Raw genomic sequence first — 15,332 nt, 5'->3', positions numbered from 1 at the left:
TCCATCAGGCCTCTCCCGTGAGGACTCTCCCTGCCTGATGAGCAGCACGAATGACTCCTCCTGCCCCGCCTCCGGGCCCCAGGTTTCTGGTAACAGAGAGTGTGCACCTTGAGACTGTGGACTATTGGCTTAGGATGTGATAGTATAATCAGTATATATATGTAGATGAGAACAGAAAGAGATTCATGGCAGTGGTGGTGACCCAACCTGGGGTCAGAACATAGTGATGGCCCCTGTCAGTTTTGCAGTTGGAATGAGTGAGGGCATCCCATTCTACTACAGGGAGTGATTGAGGTGGGGCTCTGGACACAGAGAAGCATAACACCATTGTCTGCTCACCCTCCACTTCACATATAAATACAATATATATTAAAGGACTAAATCTCCAGTGTCATGTTTTGTATTTTATGATTTAAGATCAAGAAGGAATCTCATCTCCCCCCCTAAAATGTGACATTAATGTTTGATATTCCTCCTATTTTATAATCATAAATCAAAAGTATGAAGTACAGTTTGCCTTTAAGATAAATATCTGAATGGATTTCAAAATCAAGTAAGCAGAATAGTGTCAGCTATTAGAAGAGGTTGCCATGCAGGTGGTACTGTGTACTTTTAAGGGTGGGGGGATATCAATGGACATAAAAGGTGACACTAAAGGGAGGCTGAGACACTGATACATTAAAACTTAATATCTCAACTATTATAAGTGCTGACCTCAATAACTTCTTGTGTATGGACAGAAAAAAAAATATTTTCAGAGATAATTTACATCGTCTGTGGCTACTTTAGGAATACGCCTTAGCAGAAACTGGAGAAATCCCTCAAATACACCTTTACTAGGCCTGGAGAAAGACTTTCATGAGTAGGTTTTGTAGGCTCCATTTTGAAAGCCTTACTGAGTGTTGAGGCCAGTTTAGGGATTTGTAGTTATGAAAAATTATGTGGAAATCGGAGGCACCCAGAATAGTCATGAACATGATGCAAAAGAGTGGTTATTCTATTTCTTCTTAGAGTCCACATATTCCCCAGTTCTACTATACCTGCGGGCCCTCCAATTTTACATACTCCAGTCTCTTTATTTCATCTCAATCTACAGCCTATCCTAATTCAGAATAAATTCATGTCTCATGCACCTCTCACTCTGGGTGACAATCCATCAGTCAATCATGATTTCTCTCTTCACTACTTTGTCAGTGAAATGTGAGAGAAGTGGATTATGAGACTATATACAAAAGCAAGATGGACTATTTTGGAAATGAGGAATAGTCAGTATCAGAAGTGATTTAAACAGCTGATGAATGTCATGGACACTCATGAATCTTTTGTTCTTGCCCAATCTGTTAATTTGAAAGCAGACCATTGAAGTGACAGTATTGGTGACAGGTTTGAAGTATGTTGCAGCTCATGTATTGTGATGATATCATGTTGATTATTGTGTTTTGTTTGTGTATTTGAGGAACTGGACAATTATATACTTTTCATTCATAATGAGAACATTGAAAAATCAGCAATTCTGTGACATATTACCATCTCCATAATCACAATTTCCTCCTCATTTTCATAGTTATCATAATTTCAGTGGCAGCCCTGTTGGCTGGATTGATGGATGGAGGGAATCACTCAGTGGTGTCTGAGTTTGTGTTTCTGGGACTCACTCATTCATGGGAGATCCAGCTTCTCCTCCTGGTGGTCTCCTCTGTGCTCTACATGGCAAGCATGACTGGAAACACCCTCATTGTGTTTTCTGTGACCACTGATCCTCACTTACACTCCCCCATGTACTTCCTACTGGCCAATCTCTCCTTCATTGACTTGGGAGCCTGCTCTGTCACTTCTCCCAAGATGATGTATGACCTTTCCAGAGAGCGTAAAGTCATCTCCTTTGGAGGCTGCATTGCTCAGATCTTCTTCATCCACGCCATTGGTGGTGTGGAGATGGTGCTGCTCATAGCCATGGCCTTTGACAGATATGTTGCCATATGTAAGCCTCTCCACTATCAGACCATCATGAGCCCCCGAACGTGCATTCTGTTTCTGGCTGCTGCCTGGGCCCTGGGCATCAGTCACTCACTGTTCCAACTAGCATTTATTGTTAATTTACCGTTCTGTGGTCCTAACATATTGGACAGCTTTTACTGTGACCTTCCCCGGCTCCTCAGACTGGCCTGTACAGATACATACAGATTGCAGTTCATGGTCACTGTCAACAGTGGGTTTATCTGTGTTGGTTCCTTCTTTATACTCCTCATTTCCTACATCTTCATCCTATTTACTGTTTGGAAACACTCCTCAGGTGGTTCATCCAAGGCCCTCTCCACCTTGTCAGCTCACATCACTGTGGTGATTTTGTTCTTTGGTCCAACCATGTTTGTCTACACATGGCCACACCCCAATTCCCAAATGGACAAGTTTCTTGCTATTTTTGATGCAGTTCTCACTCCTTTCTTGAATCCAGTTATTTATACATTTAGGAATAAAGAGATAAAAGCAGCAGTGAAGAGAATATGCAAACAGCTAGTGATTTACAGGAAGATTTCATAAATGATGTGATAAATCCTTCTCATTAACTATGGTATAGCTTTATGTTTCTATCTTTTATATTTTAGACCAGGAATTTTGAGGCATCAAATTTTGCTTTGAGTGTTGTAGATCTGTAACGTAGTTCTAAACTGATGAATGCATTTATTGCTGTGAAGAGTGAGACATCAAACACTGTACCTCTGTATCTTCGTAAGTCCCATTGAATTATTTTCTGCAGTGTTTTCAGTTTTGGTGAATAGGGCTTGCATATCTTTTTTTCAGATTTATTTCTACGTTTTCCATATTTTTGATACAGTTGTAAATGGTAATTTTGGGGTTTAATTCACAATTGTTTATTGTGAACATATAGAAACATGAGATTTTTGTTTATTGACATTGTATCCTGCAAATTTGCAAAATGTTACTTATAGGTTTTTACAGATTAAGCAGGATTTTCTTAATAGATGATCATTTTGTCAGCAAATAAAGACATTTTGCTTCTTTTATTCTGGTATGGATTTATTCTATTCATTTTTGTTGCCTTATTGCACTTAGCTTGGTCAAACTGTACAGAACTGAGTAGACGTGTTTACAGTGGACATCCTTGTCTTGTTCCTACCCTTATGAGAAAAGCATTCAGTCTTTCATCATTATGTATGATGCTAGCTGTAGGTTTTTCATAGATACCCTGAGGAAGTTTCTTTCTATTCAGTTTGCTGAATGTTTTAAAAATCAGGAATTTAGTATTGGGGTAATGCTGGCTTTTTAGAATGTATATCCTACATTTCCTACTCCTGCAAGAATTTTTAAAAATTGATGTCATTTTTTTCTTAAATGTTTCATAAAATTTATCAGTGAAGTCATCTGGGGCAGGAGTTTTCTATGTAGGAATGTTTTCAACTATAAATTCAATTTTTAGTAGTTTGTGTCTTCTAAGAAATTTGTACATTCCTTTGTGTTGTCAGATTTTTGGGGATAAGTTGTTCCTAATATTCCCTTATTATCTAACTAAAATATCCATAAGACCTGCAATATTTTTCTCTCTCACTCTGGATATTGCTAGTTTGTGTCTTTCCTCTTTTTTATGTTTTCTAAATTGTCTTTCCTCTTTTTATCTTAGCATGGCTAGAGATTTTTCAGCTTTCTTTGTTTCCTCACGAATTCATTTCATTGATTTTCTGTAATGTTTTGTTTTCTCTTTTATTAATTTCTACTTTTATTTTTCATATTTATATTCTCCTTTATTTTTAATTTGCTTTATTTTTCTAGTTTATTTGGGTGGATAGCATAGTCATTAATTTGAGACCTTTCTTCTTTTCTAATACAAGAATTTAATTCTATTAATTTCCCTCTAAGCACTGTTTTAACTGTTTCACAGAAATTTTTATATATCTTGTTTCCTGTCGTTCAGTTCAAAATACTTGCTAATTTTCTAAACACATGAGTTATAATTTCCTTGGAAAATTTCCAGATATCATTCTGTTATTAATTTATTTTCCTTTTAGTCAATAACCTAGTTTTCATGATTTGAATACTTCTAAATCTATGGAGACTTCTCTTATGCAGGTTCCTATCTTTCCTCATATTCAGTGCTGAACAACCTGCAGAGCCTGGTCTTTTGGGACAGCTCAGAGCATAGGAAAGGGGAGGACATTCACTTACAGCTGGTGCTGCTCTGTGAGATTGGGGATAAACCCAGAACTGAGATTTTTTACTACAGGAAGGAGGAAAGGAAGCAAAGAGAGCTTAATCCTTAGAAATTCAGAGTGCCTCTTGTGGAGCCAATTCTATCTTACTCATACCAAGTGCTAAAATACTGGAAGAGCTCAGTCTTCTGGGCCAGTTAGTAACAAAGAAAAGGATTGGATGTCCTCCATCAGATGGCACTGTTCTGTGATATTGGGAAAAAACACAAGACTGAGACTTTTCCTTCAGGAAAGCAGGCAGGATATAATGGGAATGTTGTCCCCAACCTTAAAGCACACACTCCAAGGGATTGGTCTCTATCTGGCTTCATATTGGGTACTGGTGACTTTATATTTCAGTTAAAACAAATGAATAAATAACACAGCAAACCTACAAGGAGCATGAAGAATCATGAAACATGATACAGTCCAAGGAAGAAAACAAACCTCCAGCGACCCATTTAAAAGAAATGGATGTCTGTGAATTACCTGACATATAATTCAAAATAATTATCCTAAATAAATTCAGTGAATTGCAAGAGAACACGATAGACAACTAAATGAAATCAGGAAAGCAATGTATAAACAAAATGAGACTATCAACACAGAGATAGATATGATGGAAAAAGAACCAAACAGAAACACTGGAGCTGAAGAATACATTAACTAAACTGAAAAATTCCTTGAAGGGTTTAAGCACAGATTTGATCAAGCAGAAGAAGGAATCAGTAAATTTGAAAATAGTTCATTTGAACTTATTCTGACAGAGAAGCAAAAACTAAAAAAGAATAAAAAGAGTGAAGAAAGCCTAAGGGAATATGAGACTACACCAGGAGAAGCATCATGGAATACCCAGAAGGAGTAGAAAGAAAAAAGTGCAGAAAGAGTATTTCAAGAAATAATGGCTGAAAACTTCCCAAATCTGCAGAAGAAAATGGACATCTAGAGTCATGGGACCAAAAGGAATATAAATAGGTTAAAAGTAAAAAGACTTACACTAAGGTTTACGTTGCAAGCATATTGTTAAATGTCAAAGATAAAGAGAGAATTTTGAAAGCAGAATTAGAAACATGACTTATCTCAAACAAGGAAGCCCCCATAAGACTTTCAGTGGATTTTTCAGCAGAAAAACCCAGGGCTGGATGGCTTCACCAGCCAATTATACTGAACATTTAAAGAAGGATTAATATAAAAAGAAAAAAGAAAAGAAAGAAGGGCATCATAAGCAGATGATTAAAAAAAAAGATGTGGGAGAAATAAAAGTACTAGTAGCTAGAAACATAAAAAAAGAAGGATTAATATCAGTCCTTCTGAAACTCTTCCAAAAAACTGAAGAGGGGTAAACACTCCCAGAATTAATTTATGAGGGGGGAACTACCCTGGTAATAGAAGGATGGTTCAACACACACAAATTAATAAATATGATAGATCATATTAAGAGAATGAAGATAAAAATCATATGATAACCTTAACCTTACAAAAAAGCATTTGACATAATATCCTTTCATGATAAAAACTCTCAACAAGTTAAGTATAGAAGGATTATATCTCAACATAATATAGGCCATATATGACATACCCACAGCTAACATACGCAATAGTGAGAAGCTGAAAGCTTTTTCTCTGAGATGAGAAATGACAAGGTTGCCCACTCTCAACTATTCAGCATAGTATTGGATGTATTAGCCAGAGCAATTGGGCAAGAAAAATAAAGTGCATCCAAATAAGAAAGGAAGAAATAAAATTTTCTCTATTTGCAGATGACATGTTGTATGAGAAAACCCTGAAGACGTCACCAAAAAGCTTTTAGAAGTAGTAAATGAATTCAGTAAAGTTGTGGGACATAAAATCAATATATAAAAATCAGTTGCATTTTTTATACAATGAACCATTCAAAAAATAAATTAAGAAAACAATCCATTTACAATAGCATCAAAAATATAAAATATTTAGGGACAAATTTAACCAAGGAGATGAAAGATCTGTACACTGAAAGCTGTAAGACAATGATAAAAGAATTTGAAAAAGACACAAATAAATGGAAAGATATGCTATGTTAATGGATCAGAAAACTTAATATTGCTTAAAATTTCCATACTACCCAAAGTGATCTACAGATTCACTACCACTCATATCAAAATTCCAGTGGCATTTTCTGCCAAAATAGAACAAACCCAAAAGTTCTTGAATAGACAAAAAATCCTGAGCATAAAGAACAAAGCTGGAGGTGTTATACTGCCTGATTTCAGACTATGTTACAAAGCTATAATAATCAAAACAGTATGGTACTGATATAAAAAAAGAGCAATAGTCCAATTGAATAGAATAGAGAGCCCAGAAATAAATCCATACATATATGGTCAACTAATCTTTGACAAAGACACCAAGAATATACAATGGGGAAAGGATGGTCTCTTCAATAAATGATGTTAGGAAAATTGGATATCACTTGCAGAAGAAAGAAATCAGATTCTTATCACACACCACATACAAAAATAAACTCAAAATGAATTAAAGGCTTAAACATAAACTCTAAAACTACTAGAAACTAGTAACTACTAACTTCTAGTAGTTAGAGAAAAACTTCTTGACATTGGTTTGGGAAATAATTTTTTAAATATGATATCAAAACCACAAGCAATAAAAGCAAAAAATAGACAAATGAGATTGTATCAAACTAAAAACTTCTGCACAGTGAAGAAAACAATCAAGAGACTGAAGAGATAACTCATGGAATGGGAAAAAATATTTGCAAATCATAAGTCTGATAAAGGGTTAATATCCACCCAAATATATAAAGAAAACCTACAACAGAACAGAAAGAAAAAGAAAGGTTATTTATTTAATGACCTATTTTAAAAAGGGCAAAGGACTTGAATAAACATTTCTCAAAAGAAGACTTAGAAATGGTCAATAGGTATATGAAAATGTGCTCCACATCACTATTTATTAGCAGAATGCAAATCAAAGCTACAGTGAGGTATCATTTCATGCTTATTAGAATGGCTACCAGAAAGACAAAGGACAACAAGTGTTTATGAAAATGTGAAGAAAAGAGAGCCCTTGTACGCTGTTGGCAGAATGTAAATTGGTCTGCCATTATGGAAAACAGTATAAAGATCCCGCTAGAAATTAAAAATACAATTACCATATCAGAATCACAAAGAGATTTCTGCACTTCCTATTCATTGCAGCATTATCCATAGTAGCCAACATATAGAAACAACTTATGTGTTTGTTGATGGGTGAATGGATAACAACAGTGTGCTACACCCCCCCCCCCACACACACACAGAGGAATGTCATTCAGCTGTAAAAAAGAAGGAAGTCATGTTATTTGTATCAACATTGATTAACCAGGAGGATATTATGCTAAGTGAAATGAACCAGGCACAGAAAGAAAAATACTGTTATTATTTCACTTATACATGGGATCTAAAAAGTTTGAACTCATGGAAGCTGAGAGTAAAATGGTGGTTGCCATCATCTGATGGGTAGGGTAAATGGGCAGATGTTGGTCAAAGGGTGCAAAGTTCAATTTATGTAGGATGAGTAAGTTCTGGAGATGTTATGTGCAGCAGTTACATTCTGTATAGTACAAGTGAAATTTGCTAAGAAGGTAAGTAGAACTGAAGTGTTCTCACCACACCACAGAGGCAGTTCAAGCATGACCAAAACTGGGTCTTGTTCTTATTCCACAAGTAACCAAGGCAAAGAAATTTCTGGTGTAGTTTTCAAAATACGATGGCCCAAAATTTAGCCATATGTCACTAGAAATAATAGTTTTTTTGAGGAGTACTTAAATATATAAAAATATATATAAAATATAAATATGTGTGTATATATACATATATTTTTAATGTTTTTTAATTTTTTAATTTTTTAAAGTAATTTTTTTTTTTTTGCTTATTACCCTTAAGCAAACCGAAATTGCTTGACTGGGAAACTTTGAGAAGTGTAGGCTGCCCCCTGGTGGTGATTTATGGGTGCTTGCTTATTTTAACACTAGAACTAGAATCTGGTAGGATAACTGCCAGTGCCATCATCCTTCAGTGCTATGTAAAGAATGTTTTATGAAAGAGAGACTATAATCTCTATGGGGCTTTGCCTGGTGGAAAAAAAAAGTTGGTGGGACTAACAATTACAGTTAGTGAAAGAGCTCTTATTGTTTGATTAGCATATAATCTTTCTTAAATTTGAAGGAAGATGTTTTCAGTTGTGAGGATGACAGCTAACAAATACTACTGGTATTTGTACTGAGACCCAGAGATGTTAGATATTTTGATGTAAGATGCTAGATGTAAGGGACAGTTCAACAAAACAAAGAATTCATCCTGCAGTAAATGCCAGAGTACTAGCAAATCATGACATCTACAAAAAAGCCCCATTTTTTTTTTTTTTTTCTTTCTCAATCAGCTGCTTCAGAGGAAACTCCCTAATGGTTTCAGGTGTGGCTACAGAGAGAAAGTAATGTGGCAGGAGTATGGGTCATGGGCATTTAGATAATTTGCTCATGAAAGCTGTGTCTTCAACATCTGTTCAATCCTATTTTTGTTTGGATGCTACTGAGCACAATCAACTCTATACCTTGGTGGTTTGCAATGCCAAGTTCATGATGGGAAGCTCAGGTTGCATAGCATCTTGGTAACACTTGTTCGTTTAATCTCTACTGAGACCCAGAAGCAAGCCAGAAGTTCTTACTTAAAAGCAGATTTAGTATCTATAGAACATGGAATATGTATGCTCCCAAAGTCTTAACAGTCTGGGATTGTGATTTCACCTATAGGAACCTTCCAAATGTATCATTCAGTGTCCCTATATGTCATAGATGCTTTATAATATTGCTGGATCAAATGGACCAAGTGTCAGAGCAGCTTTCAAGGCAAGCTGGAACAGTTGTAGAGCCATCTGTGGTTCTAGGCCTTATTCAAAGGTGGAAATCTTTTGGGTTACTTGCTTCTTAGAATGGCATATCATGCCAAAATGAGGTATGTTACCTCCAAAATATTAAGTGACACAGAAAATTGTGACTATTTCTTAGTGGTAGTTGCAATGGTACAAAATTGGCAAATTGTCCACTTCGTATAAGGTATCTTGACCTGCCCCAGACTACTATACGTTTAGAAATTTTACTGAAGTATCAGCTCCTTGAATGTTTTTGAGATTTCTTTTCCACCCTATGACTTATATATATATCTTACCAAGGTATCTAGAGTAGTTACTAGTTTCCGCTTAGCAAGTCCAATTGACATATTAACAATATAATGAACTATCATGTTATTCTTTGAAATAGAGAAGAAATGAAGTTCCTTGTGGGTTAGATAATGACATAGGACTTGGAATGCTGGTGTACGTTGAAGTAGGACAGGGAAGGTTTATTTTGGCTCTGCCTGTTAAAAGCAAATTGCTTATATGATCTTTGCTAATAGGTATAGAGAAAAAAATTATCAGATTAATGGCTGCATACTAGGTATTGAGGCAATTAAATGCATCTGGAACAGAAGCTGCAATTAAGTCATCACTTGATTAACAGTCTTTCTCCAAGATACATTTGTCTTCTTCATAGGCAAATAGGAGATTTGAATAAGGATATGGTAGAAATAACCAACTCTGCATCTTTCAAGTCTGTGATGGTGTCATCTCTGAATTTGCTCCAGGAATTTGGTAATGTTTCTAGTTTACTCTTTTGGTATATAGAGGTAATTCTACTGGCTTATATTAGGCCACTGATACAATAATAGCTCATATCCCCTGCATCAGAGAGCACAGAGATTCTTCCATTTGTTGAGTATGTCTCTCTCAGCTATGAATTCTAGAGCTCCTGAAATAACCACAGAGTAGGGGGGAACCACTGGACCAACTGAGACAGATCCAGCAAAATTTTGTTCACCACTTGATCTCCGTCAGGCCCTTCTCTGACTGGTGGACCATAGTAACATTTCAAGTCTTCAGGAAAATTAGTGTAAATCCAGATCTAGAGTCTAGTAATTCTCTAAAAGTCTGGTTTTCCTTCCCCAATGTACAATCATTTTCATCAATGATCATAACTGTAAAGAAAGCTATGAGAAATATTTACAGTATACTTTTTTCCCCCTGTGCCAAGATTCTTCTTCAAGGAGACCCAGTCTCCTTTTTATTCAGTGGGCCTTGTTTTTGTAATTGGTTAAAGTCTGGAAATTTTTTGAGATGCTATGAATCCCTATTGTACTCATTTAAGTCACATTTATGTTCATCAGACCTAGAGATTTTTTGCTCATGTAAATCGAGTAAGACTTTAATAGGCTACTTACCTATTTCAGCTCTAGAGACACCACGGTTAATTATCCAATGCCAAAGGTGTTGTCAGTTCATACTATTTTAATTGCTGCTTTGGTTCTGTTGCCCATTACAGTCTCCACACTCACTTTATGTCTGACATTTATAAATGGTGCCACTTGGCCACGGCCACCACAGTATCTCATCATCCCCATTGAATTCAGGGACTGAAGTTCAAAGGCTGCACTACCCTTCCTAGCCTACAGCAAATAGCAATCTTAGAGCTTTTCCAGAATGCTAGGAATCCTTTCACAAATTTATTTCTTACAACTTTGATAAAGGGAGTGTCCTCTGGATTTTTACAAGGAACATGGTTGGAGATGAGTGAGCAGCATTGTAATCTCTGTCAGCCTTTGAACACCTTTTTCTACAGTAAACTAAGGAAGTTCTGGCAGATCAGCCTCATTATATACATGCTAGCTTTGAGTTAACTAAATAAAGCAAACTGTTACAGTTTCTTTAACAAATGGTACTGGAAAAACTGGAGAACCACATGCAGAAATACGATATTGTATTCCTATCTTATACCACTTACCAAAATTAACTCAAAATTAATTAAAGACTTAAACTATGAAATCCCCAGAAGAGAACGTAGAGCAGAAGATTCTTGACATTGGTTTTGGCAGTAGTTTCCTGGATATGACACCAAAAGTACAAGCAACAAAAGCAAAATTAAATAAATAGGACTACATCAAACTAAAAAGCTTCTCTACAACCAGAGAAAAAAACCCAACAAGATTAAAAGGTAAGCTATGGAATGGGAGAAAGTATTTGTGATTTATATATCTGATAAGAGATTGATGTCTGAAATATATAAGGAATTCACAGAACTCAGTAGTAAAAACAATGTGGTTAAAAATGGGCCAGGATCTGAATAGACATTTTTGAAAGAAGACACACGGATGGCCAATAAATACATAAAAATGTGCTCAGCATCACTAATCAGGGTAAAGCAAATCAAAACCACAATGAGCTATTACCTCATATCTGTTAGAATAGCCATCATCAAAAAGAAAAGAAATAAGTGTCGGTGAGAATGTGGAGAAAACGGAATGTGTGTATAGTTGGTGGGAATGTAAATTGGTCCAGCCACTGTGGAAAGCAGTGTGGAGTTTCCTCAAAAACTTAAAACTAGAACTATCATATGATCCAGCAATTCTACTCCTGGGTATTTATCCAAAGGAAATAAAAAACTTTAAAGTAATTTGAAAAGATATATGCACCCCTATGTTCATTGCAGCACTATTTACAATAGCCAAGATATTAAAGCAACCTAAGTATCCACTGATAGATGAATGGATAAAGAAAACATGGCATACACATACACATACAATGGAATATTATTCAGCTATAAAGAGGAAGTCTTGCCATTTGTGACAACTTGGATGGACCTTATACCTTAAAAAAGAATATTTTCTCTAAATTGGATTTGTGTTATCTGGAATTAGTTTTCTGATTAGATTAGATTTAAAAGTATTAGTGATCCTGTTATCAGCAATAAAGGGGATACTGATTGCCCTTAGCATACGGTGGCAAAACAATTACATCAGTTATCACCTGTAGATGCTTGCAGTCAGGTGTGCATAGAACACAAGGCTTTGGATGATCAAGTAATTTACCTCACAGAATAGTTTAGTAAAAATAAGGAGTATAATGCATTTATAGGTGCTCTGAATATCTTGGGGAAAGAAAATGATGTTTAAGGCTTTAAATTCCCATTTCAAGACCAAGTAAAGAACCAGAAAGCCTCCATGACTGTTCTAAAATAAACTCATCTTTTGTAACTGCATAGTCATGTCATCTAAGGGAAAAAAATTGTAATATGTGGGTTGCTGAATTACAAGGCAAATTGAATTCACAACCTTATACTTTCTCTTATTTAAGTTATGGGATTGACTGGGAAGGGGGTAAAACCTTGAAAATCAAGAAAGGGAATATTGGTAGATCCCAATAAAACTAGAAAAACTGAATCCCTAAATTTTCCCAATCTTTCTCTACCAGTAGAAGTGTTTTTATTTACTCAGTCTGAAGGGATTTGTTGCTGATTATCTGAAGAAATTGTAATGACCTCTCCTGAGTTGGTTGCCATAAAGGGAACTACATCCATACTTGCCCCAACCTCTTTTACTCCTAGTCCTAAAACCACACGCATATATTCTAGAAAGCTCCAGTGAGCCACAGATGAAGTGGAATTTGTGAAAAGATGCAATATACACTAAAAGAATTGCAAGATTTTGCATGTTTATATCAATAGAAACCTGGATCATACGCATGGGAATGAATCCTAAGGGTGTTGGAACAGGATGAAAAGAATATAATTTTGAATCAGACTACATTTAATGATATTGCACTACATAATAATTCTGTATTCAAAGTGTTAACTCAGATGGCTGGGAGTCACTGTAACAGTTTGCTTTATTTTGTTGACTACAAACTTAGACTCAAAGCTGGCAAAATGAGATTGATCTGCCAAAACCTCCTTAGCTTACTGTAGATGAAGGCACCCAAAGGCTTAGGGAGGTTACAATGCTGTAATTGTTGATGCAATTTTCCTTCCCTATTATTTTTATTCAATTATTATTTGCTTTCCTTGTTATTCAAGGGCTGTCTTTTGACTTCATGACCAGGAAAAAAAAATCTTAGGGGAGGAAATGTTAATTTATGGAAAGAGATGTCAACCCCAAGTGACCCATTAGCCACTTTTCTCCGTAGTTACCCTGGGAAAACCAAAATGATTCCAGGCGGCAATTCCCATAACAGACTGATTTCTGGATGGCAATACCAAGTGTCTGAAGTTCTACTTGGTCACTACCCAAGCACAATTAGTGCTGTTAATTAACTGCCTTTACAATAACAGCAATTTATGTCACTCTTTGCACAGGGGAGAATTATGCCACAATTGGAAACTTTCTGAGTAGTTCTGACTCCCTGAAGGTGCAGTTGCCTTATGCCCTGCAGCAGAAGAACAAAATTTCCCCTGCTGATTGTGTTTCAGTATTAACAATATGCATGCACTGACTGGAGTGGCCTCTACCAATGGTAGTTGAACATAGGTCTCCAGACAAAGGTGGTTATAGATGGGAGGTTTTGTGCTGTCACCCATTCACCATGTTTCGACTTTGGTTTGCTTTTTTTTTCTTTTTTGCCATTTTTAAACTGCAAATAAAACACAATGCAGAAAATGCAGAAAATGGCACAAATTTATTGCTTAATCAATTTTTATAAAGTAATTATCACCCAAGACAGAATACACAACTCAGCTATCCCATCTCAGAAATCTTCTCTTTGACTCATCCAAATTACAACCACCTTTCCTCTCAAAAGTAATCATAGTTCTGTTCAAGACTTCCTTACATTTTTTTATAGCTTTATCTTTCAAATGTGTATCGTATATTCTATTGTTTGTCTTGCCCATTTTTTTTTCACTTGATGTCTCTTTCAAATATCTTCTAATATAGAGATTTCCCTCCAATCTTTTTCTCTTCCTTACACTTTATTTATTGAAATACTTGGACTTTCTGGCACTTAATTTCCCACATTCTGAATTTTGCTGATTACAGACTCTCAGTGCAGTTCAACATCTCCACTGATCTTTGAATTTCATCCAAGTGGCAGCTGGATCCAGAGGTTTGCTCAAACACATATTTGATCCCATTTTTGGTAAAATTATAGGTGATCACAAGTTCATGCATCAGGAGGCATAATTATGACTTTACACTCTGTTATTAGCAGTTGTAATGCTCCATATATATATGTATATATATATTTATATGTGTGAATATATATTTATGTTTGTATATGTGTGTGTATACACACACACACACATATATACACACTATATATATTGACAGATTGAGAGAGAGAGAGATATTTATGTTGATAATACTAATTCTTTGTAACCCAGTGGGCTTCTTTTTCCTATTCTGTGTCTCCTTTCATTCTCCCAGTGAGAACCATGGTTCCTAACAAAATAAATAAATTTATTGATTTGCTTAATCCTACAATGCACATAAAATTGTTTCAGAATTACTATATTCATACTACAGTATGAAAGAAAAAGAATTGTTAAGGAGACAAGTTTTCTTACAGTTATTTTGTTAATGAATGGTATGTAGTCAAATTATTATCTTCAAAAGTTAACTGGAAACAAAAGAAAGGAGTAGTCTAAAAATAAGTTAATTAGATTAGTTCTTATTTTTCTCCTTCAGTTTGGCTGTGCCATTTATATGAAATATGTTTGGGTTCATTTGTTTCTCTTTGCATTCAGTTTTATGGTCTTTTAACAATCTTTGTCAGATTAAATTTAATTTTTGAATATGTAAAAGACAAACAAAACAAATTCAAAGTTATGCTTTCTTAGAGAAATGTCTCATTCCCTTATATACCTTCCACCACATTTCCTCCCACCATTCGTAAATAACATCAGTTATCAGATTCTGGTACATGTTTGCTGCATTTCTTTTTTGAACAAATTAATATATTTTCTTATTTTTCACTATTTCTTACACAAACTGAGTACTGTGCATACTCTTTGGCAGTTTGTATTTTCACTTATGAAATCTTTCCCTTTTGATTCATAGAACTCTTCTCAGTTTTTTATAGTTGCATAGTACTCCGTGTATATGTTTCACAGTTCATAAACATATATCTCCAATACTTGCACATTTATGTATTTCCAATATTTTGCAATCACATTAATACTGTATGTGTATTCATGTATCTTTGGTGTTGTGTCTCCAGGGTAAATCCTAACAGTGGGATTATTGAGTTAAACACATACATAGTTTTTTTAGATTTTGCCAAATTCTCCTC

The 15,332-nt window shown here is 35.4% G+C and overlaps 1 protein-coding gene across 1 annotated transcript; it reads left to right on the top strand.

Moving 5' to 3' along the window:
- Positions 1-1,593: 1,593 nt before the first annotated feature.
- LOC130845948 (olfactory receptor 4F3/4F16/4F29) lies at positions 1,594-2,541 on the top strand. The gene has a single exon (XM_057723831.1). The coding sequence runs from the start codon at positions 1,603-1,605 to the stop codon at positions 2,539-2,541; it is 939 nt and encodes a 312-aa protein (XP_057579814.1). The 5' UTR covers positions 1,594-1,602.
- Positions 2,542-15,332: the final 12,791 nt, after the last annotated feature.

Source organism: Hippopotamus amphibius, chromosome 2, assembly GCF_030028045.1.
Source record: "Hippopotamus amphibius kiboko isolate mHipAmp2 chromosome 2, mHipAmp2.hap2, whole genome shotgun sequence".
In the NCBI taxonomy this organism is placed as follows: Eukaryota; Metazoa; Chordata; class Mammalia; order Artiodactyla; family Hippopotamidae; genus Hippopotamus; species Hippopotamus amphibius.
The sequence above is the reverse complement of the archived record's forward strand: the minus strand, read 5'-3'. Positions and strand labels throughout refer to the sequence as shown.